Source organism: Schistocerca gregaria, chromosome 2, assembly GCF_023897955.1.
Source record: "Schistocerca gregaria isolate iqSchGreg1 chromosome 2, iqSchGreg1.2, whole genome shotgun sequence".
Lineage (NCBI taxonomy): Eukaryota > Metazoa > Arthropoda > Insecta > Orthoptera > Acrididae > Schistocerca > Schistocerca gregaria.
Genome location: NC_064921.1, coordinates 473394328 through 473417840, shown reverse-complemented (window position 1 = coordinate 473417840; position 23513 = coordinate 473394328). Strand labels below are relative to the sequence as shown.

The following is a 23513-nucleotide window of genomic DNA, read 5'->3' as shown; positions in this document are numbered from 1 at the left end:
CCATGGGAAGTAACATATGCCACATACTTCACAATGGCTCGCAGAGTGTAAATGTGTATGTTGGACAAGAATGTACATTTTGTGGCACCATTTGTCCAGCCATTGTGGAACTCCTTCCCTTCACTCTGACTTCAGATAGCAATGGAATAATTACATATGAACTAACACATGACTTTCCGCTCTTAAGAGACGAATCAGTTTTTTGTATTTGTGAGACACACACACACACACACACACACACACACACACACACACACACACACACACACAAAAGAGGGGGTTGGAAGGAGAGCTGCCATTTCCAACATTGCCATTTTCATGTTCTTGAGGAATGGGGACAATCATTATGTTTCATCTGATATAAGTATTTGTGTGGGAAAAACAGTTTTTTAAATTATGAATTGCATATTTTAGCTAATGCCTCATCATTAAAGCTCTAACATTTGTATTTACAGGATGCAAGACTTGAAATATTAAGGAATTTGTTACAAGGAAGCTTCAGGGATATCCCAAGTTTGATAACATTAGATGATTTGAAACATTTTTCCCAGAAGACTGAGGGCTATGTATTGCAAGATTTAATAGATTTAGCTGAGAAAACTTTATTTGAGAGCTGGAAACGAGTTGGTAAGTGTTATCAGTTGATAATGAAGATCAAAAACAAATGCTGTGTGTCACTTGTATACAGGTTTCTAAAGTCGAAGTTCTGAATGATTAACATGTTAAACCATATTAAAAACTATATTTATTAGCAACAAAAACAATTCTTTGTCTTAAAGAAAGTGTCATAAATGAATAACAAGTATTTTAACAGAAAAAACTTTGCAAATATAGGAGCTGCAGTAATATATCACTCACTACATTAAACTATTCACGTACAATTGTTTTTATTGTGTGTGTGTGTATGTGTGTGTGTGTGTGTGTGTGTTTTGCATGTAAATGATTATTTATGAAATTTGAAGAAATATATATATACTAAGGACTCATAACCCCAGTTGCATTGTTTATGGTACACCATTACTTGTTTTTCATGTGTTGAAATACTCACTCATGGCTCAGTCTGTGTATCGTATATCATGATATAGATGTCTACATGAAGGGTAATTTTACATATATTACATTCGAAACAGGTTTCCCCACAATGTCTTCAATCATAATAAACTTTTCACCTTCTAAAAGGAGTTGTTTTCTTCTGAGCTGGTATTATTTTTTCTGTAAGAAGCCCTCAGCTTTTTTGGCTCGAAACCTTAATGGGTTTTCTGCTTTGCTTGGTCCTCCCTCACAATTAGAGACAAGGAGAGTCACTTTCTTCATGAGTTGCTGTGCCACATAGAGCCAGAATGTTGTCGAGATCATCCTCTTGGCTGTTGGGTACAGTATGTGGTAAATTATACTTGCATCTAGCTTTGTTATCTCCAGAAGAGAGAAATATATCTCCTTATATCCCCTGAAATATTCTCATAAGTGGATATGAGATGAGATGCTGATTGTGTATGCCAACTCCACTGATCCCTTGGATGTAATCTATAAAATGCTTGGAAAAGAAACAACAGACAACTGACTGATCAGAGAGTAATTACTACATACAGCATTATCCAAAAAATCATGGAACATATATGAAAGCACCTTAAGACAGAAAAATAGTTAATGTCCAATGCTCCTCCTTAATTATTTTTCTTCTTAATTCTTCAAATACTTTACGAGTCTGCGGTTTTGTTAGTATGTCAGCAAGTTGACTTGAACTTTCCACATATTTCATTTTTGTGGTTGTTCCAATATATTGTTGAGTGAACTTTCGTGGAATATCTATATTTTTCTTGCCTCTTGTTATTTTTCCTTTGTAGGTATTCTTCAACATGTATGTGGCAGTTTGATTGTCAATACAGAGCTCTGGCAGTTTGATTGTCAGTACATAATATGTTGGTTCATTCAGACTTAAAATTCCAAATTCTTGCCCAAGGCATTGTATCCAGCATTCATTGTTGATTGAAGAGATGGCAGTTAGATATTCTGCTTCAGTGGCTGAAGTTACCATAGAATGGGGTGAAGTGGGGCAGATTTTCAGCTTTTTAGTAAATTTACCTGTGGTACCAATTTTGTTTCCAAACCTTATGAAACTTTAAATATTTAATCTTCTAACAACATTTTGCACTATGTTTAGGTTCATATTTTTTAAATATGTTAGATGGAGGGACTGTTTAAGTGCTGAAATGTGTGTCCCAGACATTTATTTGTGTTCAAAATACCCTTGAAGGGAAATAACGCAAATGAGTATGGTAAGCAGAAATTCTTTTTATTATATGCTACCGTATAAAAAAGTTTTGTAGAGAAAACCTTTTATTTTACATTCAGGAACTTTTTCTGAAAATAAGAATATTTTAATGCTCTATAAAATGATGATATGGTCTTACAAATCTATATCCAGCTTTGCTATACTGTTAATCGCTAATTTTCACTCATCGGACTTTTGCAATGTCAACAATCTTGAACAGTGTTGGGAAGAGAAATATTCCTCTTCTGATGTCTTGATTCACACCAGTTTTCCAAACAATATCAGCGTAGAGAACATCTTGGATGTCATTCACTTGAGGGAAATGGAACATTGTCACTGTTTTCCCTACTTTTTTCCTTAGAAATTTTATTTCAATTGTCTTATCCTTTGGTACGCCAGTGATTTCTCCCTGGTAGAATTTTGTTTGGTGGTCTTGCTCTGTGATGAATTTTGCCACAATGAAGCCTCTGGGTTGTTCTCTTGTTGACAGTTCAAATTTAGGTTTCACTTCCCTACTTCTGTTCTTACCTCTACGAAATGCAGTATCTTGTTGGGTACCAGTGAACCCCTGGTGCTTGCAGACACTACTGTGGTTGGCAGAAGTTATGGAAACATTAGTGACAAAATCTGCAGGAGAAATGCTCATACCTGGATGAACATTTAGTTTTCTACCTCTGTTTCTTGTGGAATCACGGCACTAGATATGGCTATGACAAACTTTTCAGTGAGAACATCTATCCAAACTTTCTCAGATTTGGAATGCTGCAGCACTTTTTCAGAATCTAATGGTATTATACCAGAACCTTCTCCAGTGCTTGCTTCAGTTTTTTTTGGAAACTGGACTTTAGGCAGACAGCCCTTGTACAGTTTCTTCCAGTTCAGCAAAACAGCTCTCCATGCTGCTTTAATTGGTTTGCATTCTGCAATATCCAAGGGTTATGTTAGATGTGTAGAATTTGGAGGAAGCATTATAAAGGCAATGTTATGATCATGACACAAACTTATCACTTCCTGTGAGAGATGACTTGGAAGATTCTCCCCTATGACAGCTTTTCTTCCATCAGACCTTCTCAGATATGGCAGACCTATTTTGACAAACCATTCTTCAAATAATGTCTTGTCAAACCAACCAGATTTGCTTACTGCCTAACGTGAGCCTTCAACACCATCTACTGTCCAAGTTGGGTAGAGACTTGTGCCCAAGGTCTTGTACACAATAAAAGGGAGGTGCACTTCTCCATTAGCAGAAACAGTTAACATCACACTGACTGACTCTTTGCTATGGTCAATAACTCTTTCTGAATGTCGACATCCTCTTCTTACAATGACCCTGGAAGATCCAGGATCATCTGTGAAATTTGTTTCATCATAGTTTAGAACCCTTTCTTGAGGAATGTCTTTCAAATTAGCTTCCAAGTTTTTGAAATATCCAGTAAGGCAGTCTTCGTTAACAGCAGCTCTTGATATTTTTACATTTTCTGAAAGACAAAATGTCAGGTTAGGATATCAACAAAATAGATTCTGAATCAAATCTCTCCCTGGTCTATTGTCTTTGAATTTTTTCTCATGATATCCAAGTCGACCAAGAAAAGTTTTTACTGTGTTCTCAACATCATCACTTTGACGACAAAACCCCACTCTGCACAGGTTAAAACTCCTGCCACTATTAAATTTTCATGCTCCTCGCTTAAAACTTGTTGACCTCCATGTTTCTTCTTAAATTTTTCATTTGCCATCACAGTTTTTGCAACACTATATTCCTCAGCTATGATCCCTAAGCTTCTGCTACTTCTCCTGTACTCTGCAATATCATTTTGCATCACATAAAAGAGTCCATCACTTCCTGCAGCTTTTTTTATAGCTTCGCACCATGTCCCACTTCACCCATGAAGATGACAATTCTTTGAACTAATTAGTCTCATGAGTACATTAATGACAATAACATCATAATGATTTGTATACAACATAACCTCAATACTAGTTCTGAGACTATAGGTTAAGCTGAGTATTACATTAATATTCTTCTGAGCACTGGAAGAGGTTTGTAAGGATATTTTATAATTTAACGTTTTTGGCATGACAAAAAAAACTGTGAAGCACTTACCAGCTAAATAAGCTTCAAACACTATGTATCTGCTTTGTTAAACTTTGATGAGCAAAATTAAGTAAAGAGATCAGTTTCAGAGAGCCACTCGATGTCAGCACCAACAAAATACCAAAGATAATATAACGTCCCACTTTACCCCACATGTTGCACTACACACCATTCTACGGTGCAACAAGACATTGCTTTTGTGCATACCAGGCAATGGGTCCATCCCACATGATAAGAACTCCATTGCTGGAGCATGTAGTTGAAATATTGTCTCCATAATCAGAATCGGCATAGTCAAGCCATGTTGAGTCTCCATTGAAGAATATACCAATCTTCATAGTACCTTTTAGGTACTGAAAAATATGTTTCACCATTTTCCAGTGACTAATCATTAATTTATTACTAAATCTGTTTAAGCAATTAGCAGAAAAAGTGATACCTGAATGAGATGTTGTTGTAAAAGGCACTCTAGACTCTCAATAGCTTCTCTATGGGCTTCAGTCCTCTCTAGTGACACATTATTGACGAGATTTTCTTTGTCTGTTACCATTCCGTGCTCCATAGGTGTAGCTACTGGGTTCAAATCATCAAACTTAAATTGTCTTAAAAGTTTGTTTGTATACGTCATCTAAATGGCTACTCTGCAAATCACACTTAAGTGCCTGGAAGAAGGTTCATAAGACCACTTCCATTATAATTCTCTTTTAGTCCACTCTCAAACAGCAAAGTCTGAATGAACCAACAGAATTCTGCAGAAAAAATGAACATCCACATCCTTCTCTGTGAGCTCTGATTCACCTTATTTTAGTATGATTATCATTTATCAGTATGTAGGTCAGTGTCAACAAAATATTTTTTCATTCAGAGGAGAAAGTTGGTGATTAAAATTATGTGAGAAGACCTTGCTGCAAAGAGAAACACCTTTGTTTTAATTACGTCCACCCCAAATCAAGTTTCATGTTCTTGACACTCTCTTCCATATTTCTCAATAATACAAAAATTGCTGTCCTCCTTTGAGCTTTCTCAATGGAGTCCAGAAATACAGAAATATGGAATCAACATGAAATTTCTTGTTGATAGCAATCAGTGCTTTGTGTCAGTATAGAGCTGGTTGACTTTAACAAGAACAAAGTTTTCTGAATTAATGTTGATTATATATCAATAGACCATTCTCTTTGAGTAATTTTTAATGTTTGAGCACAATATATGTTCCAAATTCCTGCTGCATATCAGTGTTAATGGTACAGACCTGTAATTTAATGAATTACTCCTTTTGCATTTCTTGAATATCCGTGTGACCTGTGCAACTTTCCAGTCTTTGGATACAAATCTTTCCTCAAGTGAGCAGTTGCATATGATTGCTAAGTATGGAGCTATTGCATCAGCATACTCTGAAAGGAACCTGATTGTTATACAATCTGGACCAAAAGACTTGCTTTTATTAGGTGAGTTAAGTTGCTTCACTATTCTGAGGACATCTACTTCTAAGTTACTCATGTTGGCAGATGCTCTTGATTTGAATTATGGAACATTTACTTTGTCTTTTTTGGTGAAGGAATTTCAGAAGGCTGTGTTTAGTAACTCTGCTTTAGCAGTATTGTCATCAACAGTATTTTCATTACTATTGCACAGACAATACATTGATTATGTCTTACTGCTGGAATACTTTGTTCAACCAGAATCTCTCTGGATTTTCTGCCAGGGTTCATTGTTATAAGTATCTTGCATTGAATTCCACATTGAAATTTGGGGTTCTGTAAAATATCACCAATCTTGGGGACTTTGCGGTTGTTTAAATTCTGTGACAGTGTTCTGATCTATTTTTTGTACCCTGGGGGATCAGCTCCATCACATGTTTATTTGTTTGGTATAAATCTCTCAATTGCTGTTGATACTATTTCCCTGAATTCAAGCCACATGTGGTTTACAATTAAAGAATTAATTTGGAAGGAGTGGAGATTATTTCTCAGGAAGGTATCAAGCAAATTTTTATCTGCTTTTTTGATTAAGTATATTTTTCTTTTATTTTTATTGGATCTGGGAGTTATGGTATTCAGGCTTGATATGACAACTCTGTTTTCACTTATCCCTATATCTGTTTTAACATTTGTTATTAGATCAAGGTTATTTGTTGCTAACAGGTCAAGTGTGTTTTCATAGCAATTTACTATGCAAGTTGGCTCATGAACTAAAAAATTATTTCTAGAGAATACATTTCACACTATTTCTGATGATGTTTTATGTGTACCTCCATATTTAAACATGTATTTTCACCACCATATCGAGGGTAGATTGAAGTCACCACCAATCATAATTGTATGTGTCAGGTATGTGTTTGAAATTAGACTCAAGTTTTCTTTGAACCTTTCAGGAATTGAATCATGTTAGTTGCGAGTTGCCAAGAGTGCCCTCTACGCATAATAACTCAATGGAACTATCTACTTCAATTTTGCCACAAAATAAACTATTTCTAACAACAGCAAACATACCACCTCCAACTGTACTTAGCCTATCCTTTCTGAACACCATTAGGTCCTTCGCAAAGATTTTGGCCGAACTTATCAGTGCCTCAATTTGAGCATCAGTGCTTCCTATTAGTGTTTGGAGCTCTGGTACTTTCTGAACACAGCTATGGCAGTTTACAACTGTTATGCTGATTGTTCCTAGATCTATGTCCTTCCTGTGTTCAACCTGTACCCTTTAAGACTGAAGCCATTTCATTTTTCCCCAAGACCCTATAACATAGAAAACCACCCAGTCCATGCCACACAGCATGTGCTACCCATGCAATTTTAATTTCCATCATGAGATGACATCTGATTTTGAAATATTTTGTCAAATTTTATTTCAGACTCCTGATTCAGCTTATTCAGAACTTCAGTAGTGCTGGCTGTCCTCCTTCCTATAACTGACCCATCATCAACAAACAATGCTATAATGGTGCTTCTGTATTCATTATAGTAGATAAGGGTGATCATCTGTGTTAATAAATTCCAATGAAATCAGATAATTTGAGAAGTTCTCATTCCAGTGCCTTGGAGTTCATTTTAGGCCATGTAAACTCTTCTTCAGCTTGCAAACTCTGTTTGTATCATTGTTGTATCCTTCAGTTTGGTTCATGTAGGTTTTCTCTTGCAGATTGCTGTATAGAAAAGCTGTCTTTATGTCAAAAGTTGTTACTTTCACTTCATTAATAGCCGCATGACTAAGAAGCAGTCTAATTGATTCATAATGTGCTACAGGACTAAAGGTTTCTGAGTAGCCTAGTCCTTCCTCTCGCTCCAAACCCTCTTGCAACTTGCCTGGCTTTATAACATCTGTCTTGCTTTTTACGCAATACCCAGCAACAGGTTAAAGGTGTTACATTCTTTGGAAGTTCTACAAGCCTCCCAGTTTCAAGTTTTATTAGGGATTTCTATTCATCAGGTACTGCTTTGTACCAATTTTTGTCTTTCAAGGCATTTGAAATAGAAATGCCTTCAACGTCACCCATCATGCCTAAGTTTGCATTCTTACTGGCTGTGAAGCTATTTCATAGTCTGATGAAACCATTCACAGCCAATCACGTTGCAGTCATGTAGTTTTGGGGGTGAGACTCAGTTTTGTTTTATGTGATCAGATGACACACTGCATTCTTCAGAGGCATCACACAGTGAGTCATCAGATGCCTGGTTTTCTTCTAGATGCTGATATTCAGTTTCATTCTCATTTTCCCTTGTGAAAGTCTAATTCAGTAGCTTCTTCATTATCTTCTATTCTTTCATCAAATATGACATTATCAGAGGCAACAACATCCTTTTCATCAGGTATGTAGAGTCTGTAGCAGGGCAAATCCAAATCATAGCCAAAGATGATTCCCTCCTTTTATTTCTTTCTTCATTTGTTATCTTAAATTGAAAGGTACCAGTCACTTTCAAAACTTCTTAAATTAGTGAGATTTCATCCAAACCACAATTCAGTAGGACATTTTCCTTTTATTACACTTCGTCCACTTTGATTTAACATGAAGACTGCATAATTTATCACTTTAGCCAACAGATTCTCATTAATTTTTTGTGCATGTGTTGCTGATTGTGCTGACTCGTTAATTGTGCACATTTCTCGTTCAGTACTTCTTTTTTGCTGAGGTGTGTACATGTTGGTCCTGATGTGAAAAATACTACTTTTATCTAAAAACTTTTTAGTGAGAGCGTTGTTGATTTTGATCCTGTTGTCAGACATAAACATTTTACTTTATTCCTACACTGGTTTTCTACTGTTTTCATGGAAGTTTCTAATTTGGCAGTAGCTTAACCATCTGTCTTCCGAAAATATACAGTTCGGAAATGGGACAGATAATCTTTTAACAACAGAAAATACCTTACTCCTCCTAATGACATGAGATTCACTTCGCACAAGTCAACATGATTTATATCCAGGGTATTTTCTGCAGTCTTCATATTTGTTGGATAGATTTGTAATGTTGTTTGCTGTAGATATGATCAACGCATACATTCTCATTCTAGTCATCAGTATAATCAGTGTCATTTCTTTTTAGAATGTCTCTAACACGTGAGATTTTGATGAGCTTACTTTTCATGCCACATTTTAATTGAGACTGCTCTCAGACGTTTGTTGGACTCTTTTGTATGAAACAACATTTAGTTCAGCTGTCACTCATGTCTGCTTATTGCTACAGTTCCCAAATTGTCATTGGTTTTGAAAATGGAGATGAAAACAGAGATGTACACAATTGCACTCAGAACATATTCCATATCTAAGACTTGAGTAACAGAAGATAAATTAAAATTTCTATTAGGTACTTCTAAAATGTTCTCCAGAACTATGTCACACAACTCTCCTCGATGAAAAGCCTCTAATTCAATGTCTACCACTCCAGTTCATTCTAATTCAGAAGCATTGCCAATCAACACTTTGATACATTTATTTAATTCTTCATAATTTATTAATATAAATGTCACATGCTGTGTGGCACCACAGTCTTGGTACCAAGTGTTTCCTTGATCACATTGCAAATTTATGTCATTTACATTGGCAACAGGTAATTCAGAAGTGACTAGCGCATTTCATTTGAAACATTTTGAGTTTGGGAGTTTTCACTCGTATCATTTGTGTTAATGTTACATTTGGACAGTCCCTGGCAAAGTGACTCTTTTGTTTGCAGTTGTGTGTGTAGTTGTCTCTACAATACACTAAATATGTGGTACATGGTTTGTTTCCGAAGTGTTTTCTTCGCACGCCTGGTTTTGCCACATGTGAGGCATTGAACTGTAGACTGTCCCTACTGACTTACTTTGGAGAAAAAAAAAAAAAAAAATGTTTATTTTGTTTTGATATGAAAACATTTGAGACAGGTTTGACTCCAGATGCAGGTGTTCTAATAACATGTCGAGATTTTTGTTGGCTGCTGCTACATTATCCCATACAGTATGGAAGTGATGAAATTTTGGCAGTAACATTCCAGAAATTTACAACATAATTCAGCCCTTTTTTACAGCTTCACTTATTGCCACTAAATCTTCTGTGTATTCTTGAATCTGCACACAGTTCTAAACAGCTGACTTACTAATATAGTATTTGTAACTAAAGAAATTTCTCTGCAAACCTTCTATCATTAAATCTGATTTCTTGCCATATAGTGTTTCTAATTTTTTAAGCATTTGACAAACAGACTTGCTAAAAATTTGTGCATCATGATCTTTTTCACTCCAAGACTTTTCATTGTGTTTAGTTTCTCCTTCTGTGGGTTTAACTTCCTGTCTGGTTACTACTGATTATAACATTTCTGACTTTGATGTTGCTCGATAATGATCCTCGGCCAAAGGTCCAATAGTGACTTAGTCGAATCCATTGATAACAGACAAATTTACTATCTGTGAATGTAAACCACATAACTGACTTTTCTGACTGTACTTTGACTGATTATCAACAGAGTAACTTGGCCACTTTGTTCACTGCAACTAACTTGTCGGCTGATGCGAATTTCGATTACATGCTTATATACAATATGTCACTGACCTGTTTGTGTGCTCCTTTATAATAGACGATGACTAGTTACATATCTAGTTTTCTACTCCCATGTATCTGGACCACTAACCTTTTGATAAATTCTTGTATTAAAGATAAGTAACTATTTTGTTATGTTTAAAGGACTACACTTTAATGTCACTTCTTCACTTACAATAAGCTTGAACAAGAAACAACAGACAACTGATTGCGCAAAGAGTATTTACTGTATAAGCATTATTAAAAACAATACATGGAAAATACATAAAGCAGCGTGCACAACATATAACAACAAGACATAGAAAAATACATTGCTCTCAACAACTTGGACAACGGTTAATGCTCACAAACTAAAAGCAATAAAGAAATTAAATATTTGGGTGAGTACAGCTGTTTATGTGTCTGTTGTTTATTTTTGTGTAACAACTCAAAGCGTGCCACATGTTGTGGAAGGTATCTCCTCAAGATGAAGTATCAGTGTAAGCATTTTTATACACTCCATGCACTTATGTCCCAAGTTGGAGTAGCACAGCAATCCCATAGTAAATTCCTGCAGTGTAAGAATGCTGTGAGAGATCTGTGCTGAAAAAGAAGCAGCATGTAGAGCAGGGTTAGCCAAGATTTCGGTTCTCAGGCCATGCCCACACACGAGTGCCAAAGTGCTCAGGCTCACTTCACATTTCCCCCACCAACAAGCCAGGTTGTCTGAGTGTGAGGAGGAAGAGGGGAAAACTGTGAATGCAATGCATTTAAATGGCAGTGCAGTTGGTTTTATATTTAACATTTTTCAACAACATAGGTCACAACAAAACAAATTTTCAGTAATATTTAATTATTTTTGGCACACTGAAGGCATAATATAATTTTTATCTTTTAAGACAGTTGGTATACAGGCAGGTGCAGACAATTTCACAGTTTCACACTCAGGTTGTCATGTAATCATGACTTATTTAGTTTTGTAGACAATAAAAGATCTTTCACACAAATATGTCCATTGAAACTTTGTAACACTTTTGCAGCCTCATTAGGAAGCCTCAGAAACTGTACCTGAGGAAAGCAATTCAGACATCCTGGACATTTTTAACACAGAAAGATATGTTATTAAAACAGGAATTATTTTGCACATCAGTCAGTTACAATTGCATGTACACAGCAGGACTTCAACTGAAATGGCAAATGATCTTGAAATTAGCACGGAAACAGACATAAGATTGAAAGTGTCCTCAAAATCTCTTTAAAACTCTCTTTTTAATTCTTTCAAGCTCACAATGAATTCTTCAAACCTTGCAGCGCCGCGGTTCGTAGTCTAGTGGTTAATGTTGCTGCCTCTGGATCACTGAGTCCCGGTTTGATTCCTGGCCAGATTGGGGGTTTTCTCTGCCAGGGTACTGGCTATTTGTGTTGCCCTCATCATTTCATCCTCCTCCTCCTCCTCCTCCTCCTCCTCCTCATCATCATCATCATTATCTTCATCATTTGTGACAGTAGCTATAGTGGATCGTGAAAAATATTGGACTGTGAAAACATGGGACTTTGTATGGGCACTGATGACCACGCAGTTGAGCACCCCAAAAACCAAACATCTTCAATCCTTGCACTTTCCTTAATGCTAGAGAGCTTAGGTAACTGAGCTTTCTTTATTAGCATGGTTTTATTTTCAAATGCATCCCCATCAAACCAGAAAGAGGTTACCTTACAATGTCTTGCTATGGACAGTGTGCAATCAAGCCGACTTAAAATGTGAAGTCTGCACTCCATTCCAAATGTTCTAATTTTTGTTCCTGTCTCTTGACTTAAACAACATACTTTGCAGTGCTATGTAATGTCTCTGTACTCTTTGTTCAGTTCCATTGAAAACTGTTGCAACTGACAATGGAATGCTGTGTGTGGCTTCATAAATGTATGTGCTTCAGGCCTGGAAATTTTTGTATTTTTGTGCTTTTTGATGTACAGAACAATGAATCTTGTGTGTTGATCATTGTAATTTTTTGCCATTTCATTGTCAACAAATTACTTAAATTTTTCTGCATGGTATTGTAATGTCATTTCATAGTAAATATGCAGTACTTGTCACTTATGCGAATTGAGAATTCTCATCTCTCTCTTCTGCCATTCTTCATTCATTTTAAAGTATTCCAATGACAGATCAATAGACTGCTCTTTTGAATGTCTTTTGTATCATGAACAAATAGCGAAAGTTAAAAAGTGCTGAAAGCATGAATGTGCTGAACTCAGAGAGTTGTACTGACATCACAATGCTAAATGAAATGTCACACTGTTCTGAGTACTTGCAAACATGAAGTTTGGCACACTGTGACCAGTCCTCATGTAGACCACCCATTTATTCATGCAATGTCTGTCAAAATTGTATATCGTTGGTGAAGAAACAATACCACGTAAGTAGCAAAATAAGAATTTTACACGAGAGACAAAAAACTGTCTAAAATGTCTAATACGTTTCACCATGGTGCTAAATTTGCATTGTAGCATCACAAGGAAATATTGGATCAAATAAAAAAGTGAAACAAAAAAATACGGTTTAGAAAGCTTTTTCTCGGTATTTATGCCATGATCTGTTACTTACGCGGTATTTGTTTGTCAACATCCCGGCACGACTTTACATATTTATGTTTGTATTTGGTACTGAGAAAGCTAGTAAGAACTCATTTTGGAGCATTAATCATTTTCATAGAAACATTTTAAGTAAATATGCTATTTACATAGTTCCAATAATGTCTGCACATTTCTTCAAGAAAAATCGTGAACGTCACTCAAAGCAGCAACAAAGAATTACACTGCACTGATACTCGTCACACAGTTACCTCCATGGTAATTTTCATTCATAAGGAATGGTGTCATAATAACTATGACAATATTTAGGAACAACAGATTTAAGCTGTTGTAAATTATCCCATTTGGATTTTTTGATTTTTCAGCCCTTTCTTGTATAGTTTTGGGAAGCAAACATCTCCAAGAATTTTCCTCGGATGCCTCGGTAATTCTTGCCACACCTTGTTGAAAGAGCACTTGTAGTAAATAATACCATTTGGGCGGTACTGTAGCGCCCTCTGATCGGTAACTGTAGGCTCATTTTTTACAGCTCTTCCAGGCCTAATTGAATCATACAGCTACAAACTTTTCTAAGTAATGGACTTTGTATGGCTGTGGCTTTTTTCTTGCTTCTTTAGATATCACAGCATATTGGCTAGGATGTGTAACTTCACGTCCTTTAAGCTTGCACTCAGTAGAACTGTGACCTGAGTCACATTCCATCTGAGTATGGCCTTTCTCCAAAACCTTTGGTGTAATAAATACTCCAGTATCAATTGCTAATATTAAAAGAGGATTTGATAATATCACGTTTCTGTTCTGATATGTGCAGCCGTCAGAATACAGAATGACTTGAATGGGATTTTCCTTAATCATTCTGGATAGGGTGTCCATGATGCATGAGGCAACCAAATTACCTTGCGTTTCATCAAACCAGTAACATACTGCATCACAACTTTCTAAAGTATACATTGTTAAGTTATGAACAGCCAACTTTGCTTTATAATAAACTGCACTTGCACTTAAAAATGGAACTACTTTCACAGTCTGTAAATCCATGGTGTACACTGAGCAGAGCTTCTGCTTGGTTTCTTTCTTGGCAGCATCTTTTTGCATCCTTATGTGCTTTTTCCGTTCTGTGTGATGCTTCCACACATCTTCACTCAAGTTACCAAGCCTGTAACTACAATACAAGTCGCACTGGTCTTTCTTGGGGGAAAATAAGCTAATATTAGTATCTTCTAAAATCAAGTTAAAGGTAGCCCGACTTAATGGTGAAACCTTTTCCGCATGACATTTTTTCACATAGAGTCCATATAGCTGTTGTTTGGATTGTAGAATAGGCTCAAGGTACAACTTTGAGGAGGATTTCCTGCAGTAATGCAATGGAAGTTTTGGAAGAGACTCCAGGAATTCTTTCATGAAGGTTATCTCATCTTTCTTCTTCATCTGTTTGATTTGAGGTTGTGACGATTCTGTATCAGGACTCATCTCATGTGTGGAATTGCCCAGCCAATATTGGACAGTCCATTCTTTAATCCCAAGAGTATTGAGAAACATCTTTTTGCATATTTTGTTTCCCCAGCTCATTTTTCAAATGATAAATGAGTGCCCCTTTTCTCCTGCATTCGCCACTGTTCTTCCCTGGACATTTGGTGAGAATTACATCCACAAGGTTGATACCATAAACCTTCCTCTGATCCCATGACATCATTTCCCAAAATGTGTTAAATACTACCTGCCTATCATCACCAGAAAACTGATGACACATCATTTAAAAGAATTTCTGGCACATCTTCGAAGTACATGTTGGACCTAATTTTCATGCCTCTCTTGGAGTATCATGAGTAATTTTACCAATTCAACTTCTTTTGTATCCGATATGCTCCTGTCCATGCATTCTCGGAATTTTATTGGCATTTTTCTTCCAAGCTTCAGAATGTGGTTTAGACTTCTTTTTCCTGTCACTGCTTACATCACCATAAAATTCTTGGCCTTGACTGTCAGCATCATTATTTCTCCCATGATCTTCCGATAATTTATCCAGAGTGTTTGGCAAACGATGATCACCACTGCATAGCAATGAGTGTGAAGTACTGTCATCTCTAGTGGAAAATGTGACTGTGGTTTCATTTTGAGCATTGTTGGATACAGCCACTGAAGTTTCTAGATGGTAAAATAGTTATAAATTAATTTAAGCAGACAAAGATGAAGCTCAAATTGTTGTATTTATGAGAATGACAGCTTCAGTAATACTATTAACAATAATCCCAAGAAAATTTACCTGCATCATTAGATGTTGCAGGAACAGTAATTGAGAACCCCATATATGAAATTAATTAATCTTTGGTAAATGTAACTCCAGCATTACGACTTTTCTCACCTGTTGCTTGTTCTGCATTTACGGGAGATCCTACAAGAAAGTGGACAGTCTAGAAATCTTTGGCAGAAATGAATAAATCTCAGAACAAGTGAAGTGGGGGATTTCTGATTTATATCACAATAAGACACTCGTGGTGCTACTAACATTCAAAGTTGAAAAATAAAACAATTTTCTTACTACTGTCCTCACTCTCAGGAATGATTCTCCACTTTCATAAGCTGATTTCAGCTGAGAAACAATTTCTTCTTGAGTAAAAAGATAGTCATCTGTATCACTGTCCATTATCATGAATGAAGCTACAAGCTTGGAACCACTTTTGAGCACTATTAAATATGTAATAAGGCAATATCAATGTGCTGTGATGCATGCACTTTTGTATTTATGTGGTATTGTTTACAATATCCATAGATTGTAGATACACAATATTTAATTCTCTACAGTTCCACATTATTGCCATCTGTTTACTTGCTGTGTCACATATGTGCTATTGTTTTAGATAATTTTTTCATGGTAAATAATTAAAAATTCGGCATTATGGCATTAAGAGCAGATGCGTATACGGTCAACAACATCATTTGATTGAAAAACGAAAAATCGGCAATTTGTCAGCTACACGGTATTGTTTCTTCGTTGACGATATATACTATTATGTGACGTTTCCTCAACTGAAAAGTCTTTTACAGAAACAGCTGTTGTATACTTCTGGAATAATATATGAAGGTTATTATAGAAGAAACTCTGCATATTCATTTAAAAGTGTACTCGTTATTCTAAATATTTCAATTCCAGCATTACTCTAGACTGTAACAGTGACAAAATCCAACAGAACTGCCTGATGTGGCAAAATGAAAATACATTTCAGATGCAGAAATTCAGAAATATGAGAAGTCATCATACTTATATATGAAAACATGTATAGGGAACATCACACTATACTACACTTGGTCATACTCTTCTGGAGTATTTATGCATGATGTGGGATCCTTAGCAGCTGGTATTGATGAAGAACATCAAAAAAGTTCAAATAACAATAGCTTATTCCGTATTATTGCAAAATGGGGCAGAAAGTGTCACAGATAGGATATATGTGTTCATTGCAGTGCGATCTTTCATGAAATTTCAGTCACAAACAGTCTATTCTAAGTGCAAAAATTGTTGATTACCAACTATATAGGCAAAAATAGCTATTGTAATAAAATAAGAGAAATTGGAGCTTGCACAGAAAGATTCAGTTCTTCATTTTTTCTGGTGCTGTAAGTGACAAGTTCACAGTGGCTTTGAGCTTGTTGGTGTTACTGGAAGAAGTGGTATAGAAATTCTGGTTCTGTGAGAGCTTTGGCAATGTTATTGACATGTTTGGCTCTCTCCTGCTTTCCTGTGGCACCTATGATTGCATAGACTGGAAAAACCAGAAAACAAGAAAACTGAAGTGTTTGAGTTATGGTGCTGTAAAAGTATGTTGAAAATTAGGGGTACTGGTAAGGTGAGGAATGGGGAAGTTCTCTGCAAAATTATTTCATCCCATTATTGACGTAAAAGACACTGAAGTGGCACTGAATTGAAAGACATGCAGTAGGCAGCTGAACAACCTCAGGTGGGGTCTCCTGGCCAGTAAAGCCATATGACCATTTCATTTCACTGTAGAAAGGAGTATATGGAAAACACTGACAAGAAGAGAAAACATGTTTTAAGGTATTAGAAAATAACTTCCCTGGTACTAGAGGGAGCTGTAGAGGGTAAAAACTGAAGGGTTACACAGAGATTAGAGAACATACAACAAATAATTGTGGGCTTAGGAAACATGGTGCTGTTCTGAGACGAAGAGGATGTTACCTCCATGTTTAACCAAAACCCTCACAGTAAGCCCAAGTTCAGTAGCACAGAAATTCCCAATAATACTGTCAGCATTGGATTAGTCCTTAATCAGCCAACAATCAATTGGGAATATTACAGTTTCTTAAGTGAGTGCAGATGATAAGATGTCCTGCAAAACATTACTAGGTGTGTTCTCTGAACTACCTAGGCAAGATTTTTCAGAGTGGCAATATATGGTAAACAGCCACTAAAGAAACAGAGACTACTGCATACTATTTGTAAAACAAAACCAAGGACTAGAAAAATGAAATATGAAATCAGGTGGGCGATGTGTGAAACCTTCAGTGACTACAGCAATAGAGTATTATCAGAGGATCTCCCACAAAACCCAAAGAAATTCTGATCATGGGTAATGGCTGTTAGTGGGACCAAACTTAGTGTCCAGTAAATCATGGATGAGGTAGGTACTGAAATTGATGGCAGCAAAGAAAAGCAGAAACACTGAACTCAGTGTTGAGATGTTCCATTGCAAATGAAAATCCAGGGGTATTCCCCAATTTAATTCTTGCACCACTGCAAAGATAAGTGATACAGCTGTTAATGTTAGTGGTAAGAGAAACAGCTGAAATTCCTAAAGTAAACAAAGCTCCAGGGCCTGATGGAATCTCTGTCAGATTCTATGCCAAATTTCAGTGGAGTTAGCCCCTCTTTTAAGTATAATCTACCAAAAATGCCTCAAATGTGAAACTGTGCCCAGTAGTTGGAAGAAAGCTGAGGTCACATCCACCTACAAGAAGGGTAGCAGAAGTGATCCACAGAACTACCATCCAATATCCTAGCAATCCATTTGTTTTAGACTCATGGAACCTATTTTGAGCTCAAAATGTAATTTGGTATCTTGAACAGAATGACCAGCATGGGTTCTGAAAATGTCAATCATGTGTTGCCAGCTCACATTTTTTTTCCATTTGACTTCTTGAAAGCAGTGAAGTAGATGCAGTATTTTTCAATTTTTAAAAAGCATTTGACTCTGTACCACATTTACACTTACTGTCAATCCTATGGAGTATGAAACGAAATTTGTGACTGGACTGCGAAAGGAGGATGCGATATGTTACCTTGGAAGGAGAGTCACTGGCAGACGTAGAAATAACTTTGCGTGTGCCCCAGGAAAGTGTGTTTTAATTTGGTTATTTTGGAACAATTTGTATTTGATTTATAGAAGCTTGTTGGCATGTAATTTGAACATGTCTAGACAAGTTTTTTTTCTAATAACTGGTGTTTTCATGTAGGTGATGAAAAATTACCAGAAATAGAGACTAGTGATTTAATTAAAGCATTTGAGAAGAATATTCCATTGTCCCTAAGAGATGTGAAGCTTCATCATGATTCTTCTCTGTCTTGGGCTGATGTTGGTGGCCTTCTTAAAGTAAAGGAAATGTTAACTGAACTTTTCCGATGGCCATCACAGGTATGTATTTCCATATATTTACCCTATTTTATATTTATACTAACAATAACCATATACATTTGTCATAAAGTCTTGAAGTGAATGGAAACTGTAATCAAAAATAAAAAGTCAGAAATTTGATTTTAGACTGTTTGGGACTGAAACAAATTACCTGCTTCCTAATTGCTGAAACACGGCTAGTGGGTACCCAAAACATAAAACAGAAATATGTATGTCTGATTCATAATTTTGCAACAGTTTCTCCATCAACACCAGGTACCAAAGAAAAATAGGGAGATAAGATGTGAAAAAGTACAAATGGTGGGTGGAAGGAAAAGTCATTCTAGACTCTAGATTATAAGAGACAAGATCAGTTTGGGTAATAGCAACAGTTGTTGGAACACTGGAAGATGTGGATTGTAGTATTCAAGAGGCTTATTCTATCAGAAGTTCATGGATTGTTTAATGTTTTGGGATACTCAATAGAAAATGCATATAAACATTTATGCTTCTATTCAAGCAGAATATGCAAGAGATTGTGAGATGTTAGTTCTGCTGGTCAGAGGAATATTGAATGCCTTGAGGGTTAATTTAACATAATTTTACTGTATATTTTCATTCATAATTGGTGTAAAATATATTTGTGCTTGTTATTGATCTTTAGCCATGGCTATATAAATTACAATTATTAACACCTTTTGAAATAAAGCTTTTGCAGATAAATTTAAAATCTGTCATATGTCATTCTGTAGAATAACGGTAAATTTTACTAAGTGATGCATAGACATTGGGATAATCAATGTTATATGTGTTGACAGTAAGCTATGAGTTAGTGAAGAATGTCTATCATGTTACAACTTCCTATGTCACCAAAAACCAAGATTCATAATAAAGGAAAGTTTATGAATGCCAACAGGCTTCCATAACATTTGGATATATGGAGAAAGGCCATTGTAATAAGTAGCTAGATAAACTGTTTAACAATGGAGAACTAGACTACAATGCTTAAACATCGGTATAACAATCAAAAAAATTGAAAACTAGGAACTACAATTACACCGTCTTAGGAAGAGTAAGTTAGTGACGTGTGGCGAAGAATGAGTAATTGAAGTATCAGAAAAGTTGACTGTAGAGTAAACGGTAATAGAATTAATGCTTCTTGATGATATGTCTTTAGGACTGAGTGTGCAAAATTATTGGCCACACTAGTTTATTCGCAGATAAACAAGAGAAAGATAAAAATTGTGAAGATCAGTTATTGTTGTGGTGGTCTTCAGTCTGAAGACTGGTTTGATGCAGCTCCCCATGCTACTCTATCCTGTGAAAGCGTCTTCATCTCCGAGTAACTACTGCAACCTACATCCTTCTGACTCTGCTTACTATATTCTTCTCTTGGCCTTGCTCTATGACTTTCACCTTCCTTGCTTCCCTCCAGTACAACATTGGTGATCCCTTGATGTCTCAGAATGTGTCCTATCAACCTATCTCCCTTCTTTTAGTCAAGTTGTGCCACAAATTTCTTGCCTCCCCAATTCTGTTCAGTACCTCCTCATTAGTTACATGATCTACCCATCTAATCTTCAGCATTCTTCTGGAGCATCACATTTCAAAAGCTACTATCCTCTTTTTGTCTAAACTGTTTATCATCCACATTTCACTTCCATACATGGTAACATTCAATACAAATGCTTTCAGAAAAGACTTACTTACACTTAAATCTATATTTGATATTAACAAATTTCTCTTCTACAGAAACACTTTCCTTGCCATTGCTAGTCTACATTTTATTTCCTCTCTACTTCAGCCATCATTAGTTACTCTGCTGCCCAAATAGCAAAACTCCTGTACTACTTTAAGTGTCTCATTTCCTAATCTAATTCCCTTAGTATGCCCTGATTTAATTTGACTACAGTCCATTATACTTGTTTTGCTTTTGTAGAAGTTAATCATATATCTTCCTTTCAAGACACTGCCCATTCCATTCAACTGCTCTTCCAAGCCCTTTGCTGTCTCTGATAGAATTATGACGTCGTAGGCAAATCTCAAAGATTTTCTTTCCTCTCCCTGGGCTTTAATTCCTACACCAAATTTGTCTTTTGATTCCTTCATTGCTTGTTCAATATACAGATTGAATAACATCAAGGATATTGTAGAACCTAGTCCACTCTGTTCTCGACCACTGCTTCCCTGCCATGACCCACGACTCTTATAATTGCCATCTGATTTGTGTAAAAAATGTAAATAGCCTTTCTCTCCCTGTATTTTACTCCTGCCACCTTTTGAATTTGAACGAGAGTATTCTAGTCAACATTGTCAAAAGCTTTGTTTAAACCAACAAATGCTATAAATGTAGGTTTGCTTTTCCATAACCTATCTCTATGGGAAGTCGTAGGGTCTGTATTGTCTTGTGTGTTCTTATATTTATCTGAAATCCAAACTGACTTTCCCCAAGCTCAGCTTCTACCAGTTTCTCCATCTTTTTGTAAAGAATTTGTGTTAGTATTTTGCAACTGTGACATGTTAAACTGATAGTCCGGTAATTTTCACACCTGTCAGAACCTGCTGTCTTTGAAATTCGACTTATTACATTCTTCTTGAAGTCTAGGGTATTTCTCCTGTCTCATACACCTTGCTCAGATGGAAGAATTTTATCATGACTGGCTCTCTCAAGGCTATCAGTAATTCTGTCGGAATGTTGTCTACTCCCGGGGCCTTGTTTCAACTTAGGTCTTTCAGTGCTCTGTCAAATTCTTCATGCAATATTGTATCTCCCATCTGATCTTCACCTACGTGCTCTACCATTTCCATAATATTTCCTTCAAGTATGTTTCTCTTGTATAGACCCCCTTATACTTCTTCCACCTTTCTGCTTTCCCTTCTTTGCTTAGGACTGGTTTTCCATCTGAGCTCTTGATATTCATACAGGTGGTTCTCTTTTCTGCAAACCTCTCTTTAATTTTCCTGTAGGTGGCATCTATGCTTCCCCTGGTGAAATATTTTTCAAAATCCTTATATTTGTCCTCTAGCCATTTTGCATTTCCTGTCAATCTCGTTTTAGTTGTTTGTATTCCCTTTTGTCATTTTTATATTTTATCCTTTCATCAGTTAAATTCAATATCTGTTCTATTTCTCATGGATTTCTACTAGCCATCATTTTTTTTACCTACTTGAACATCTTCTGCCTTCAATATTTCATCTCTCAAAGCTACCCTTTCTTCTTCTACAGTAATTCTATTCCTCTGAAGAGCAGTTGATGTGAGCATCTGATTTGGCTAAATGTTGAAATTTGGAAAACTATTACCAAATTGTCAGTGAAGACAAGAAAAACTACTTTAGTAGCAATGAAAATGGCTGTGATCAATAGTTTTAGGAGAAGACCGAGGAAATCAACATGGATCCAGCAGCGATGTGTAGTAGATTTGTTGAATTTGAAACACTGGCACAGAATAAAACTAATGTATGGTTATATAAAAATGATATCTGAAATTTGTTGCTATTTCTTACATATATAAAATCAACATCACTACAATTATCTGGAAAATCCATTCAAAGTATTTAGAATACAGTTAAAAAAAATGTAACATGTAACAGAAGAAAAACTGATTTTAATTAACAAATGCATATTACCTGTGTAATATTTGTCAGGATGTTGAACAATGTTGATAGAAACGAACACTTTCAAGTAATAGAAAATGTAATTGTCTAAATAACTTAAATATTCAGTTTTTATAATCCTCTCATTATACTTTCAAGGCAAAAGCATGCTTTGCAACTCTATTCTGCAAAAGTATGTTTAATATATTTTGGTTTATGATGTAAACCACTCAAAGGTTTTAATTGTTTCAGTATCCAGAACTGTTTGAGCAGTCTCCTTTACGTCACCAAAGTGGTGTTCTGCTTTATGGATCGCCAGGAACTGGGAAAACACTACTGGCTGGTGCCATGGCCCAAGAGTGTGGACTGAAATTTATTAGCATTAAGGTGAAGTTTATTATAAGAACTGCTATCCTCCACAAATATACTCACCTGTCTTGAATTTTACTTTATGATGATGGTGCCTTCATAAATATTTGTGATGTATACAGTACAGAATTTGTTTGATAAAAACAGTGTAATGAAAATCAAAGTATGTTTCAAGCTGCAGCTTAATATCTCTCCAGATGTTTTTCGCCCCACAAAGCTTAATTGTTATTTCTTTTTCCCCTATGTCAGAACAATATGGTTCTCAATAATCAAAGCAAAAGAAATTGCTGTGGTTTGGTGAGCTGTTAGGAACTCTTAACAACTATTATATCACTATAGTACATAAAGTGGGTCATCTTGGGCAGATGTCAGTTAAAAAGGTACCCCACATGCTTTGTGTCAGAACATTTACACAGCAGTAACAATTTTTAAAAAAAGAAGTGAAAAAAGAAAGAAAACAAGAAGTGCAGTTAAGAAGGTTTTACCCTTCTGTGTACAGAAAGAGCTGATAAGTGGCAGGGATGCTAAAATTTTTAAAACACCTTCATAAGCAAAGCCTTTCTGGAGACCATGATAGCCAATCAAGGAAACAATGTAATGCAAAACATGTTTCACAAATTTTACAATGGTAACAGATCTATACAATATCTGTAATTACAGCAAGAGTGTTGTGAGATGCAACTAGCTACGTAGTTAGGTACCGACAAGGATGTGGAACCATACTGACTCCAGTGTCGTGGCCAACTGCACTGGGTTTCTTGGTTGAGGATTTGTGGTGTGAACAGCCTGATTGGTGTGATCCCACAGATTCTCAGTTGGGTTTAAATCTGGGGAGTTTGTTGGCCAGGGGAGTATTGTAAACTCATTCTGATGCTCTTCGAACCACGCATGCATACTGTGATCTGTGTGAGAGGTTGTGTTGTCCTATTGGTTGATGCCATTGTACTGAGGAAAAACAAACTACATGTAGGTAGATAAA

The 23513-nt window shown here is 36.1% G+C and overlaps 1 protein-coding gene across 1 annotated transcript in view; it reads left to right on the top strand.

Moving 5' to 3' along the window:
* LOC126326481 (peroxisome biogenesis factor 1-like) overlaps positions 1-23513 on the top strand; it is a 392188-nt gene that overhangs the window by 163628 nt on the left and 205047 nt on the right. Inside the window, exons 10-12 of the mRNA XM_049995644.1 lie at positions 456-627; positions 18414-18592; positions 22418-22552. Of these exons, the coding sequence (XP_049851601.1) occupies positions 456-627; positions 18414-18592; positions 22418-22552 (486 nt within the window). The remainder of the gene's footprint in view (positions 1-455; positions 628-18413; positions 18593-22417; positions 22553-23513) is intronic.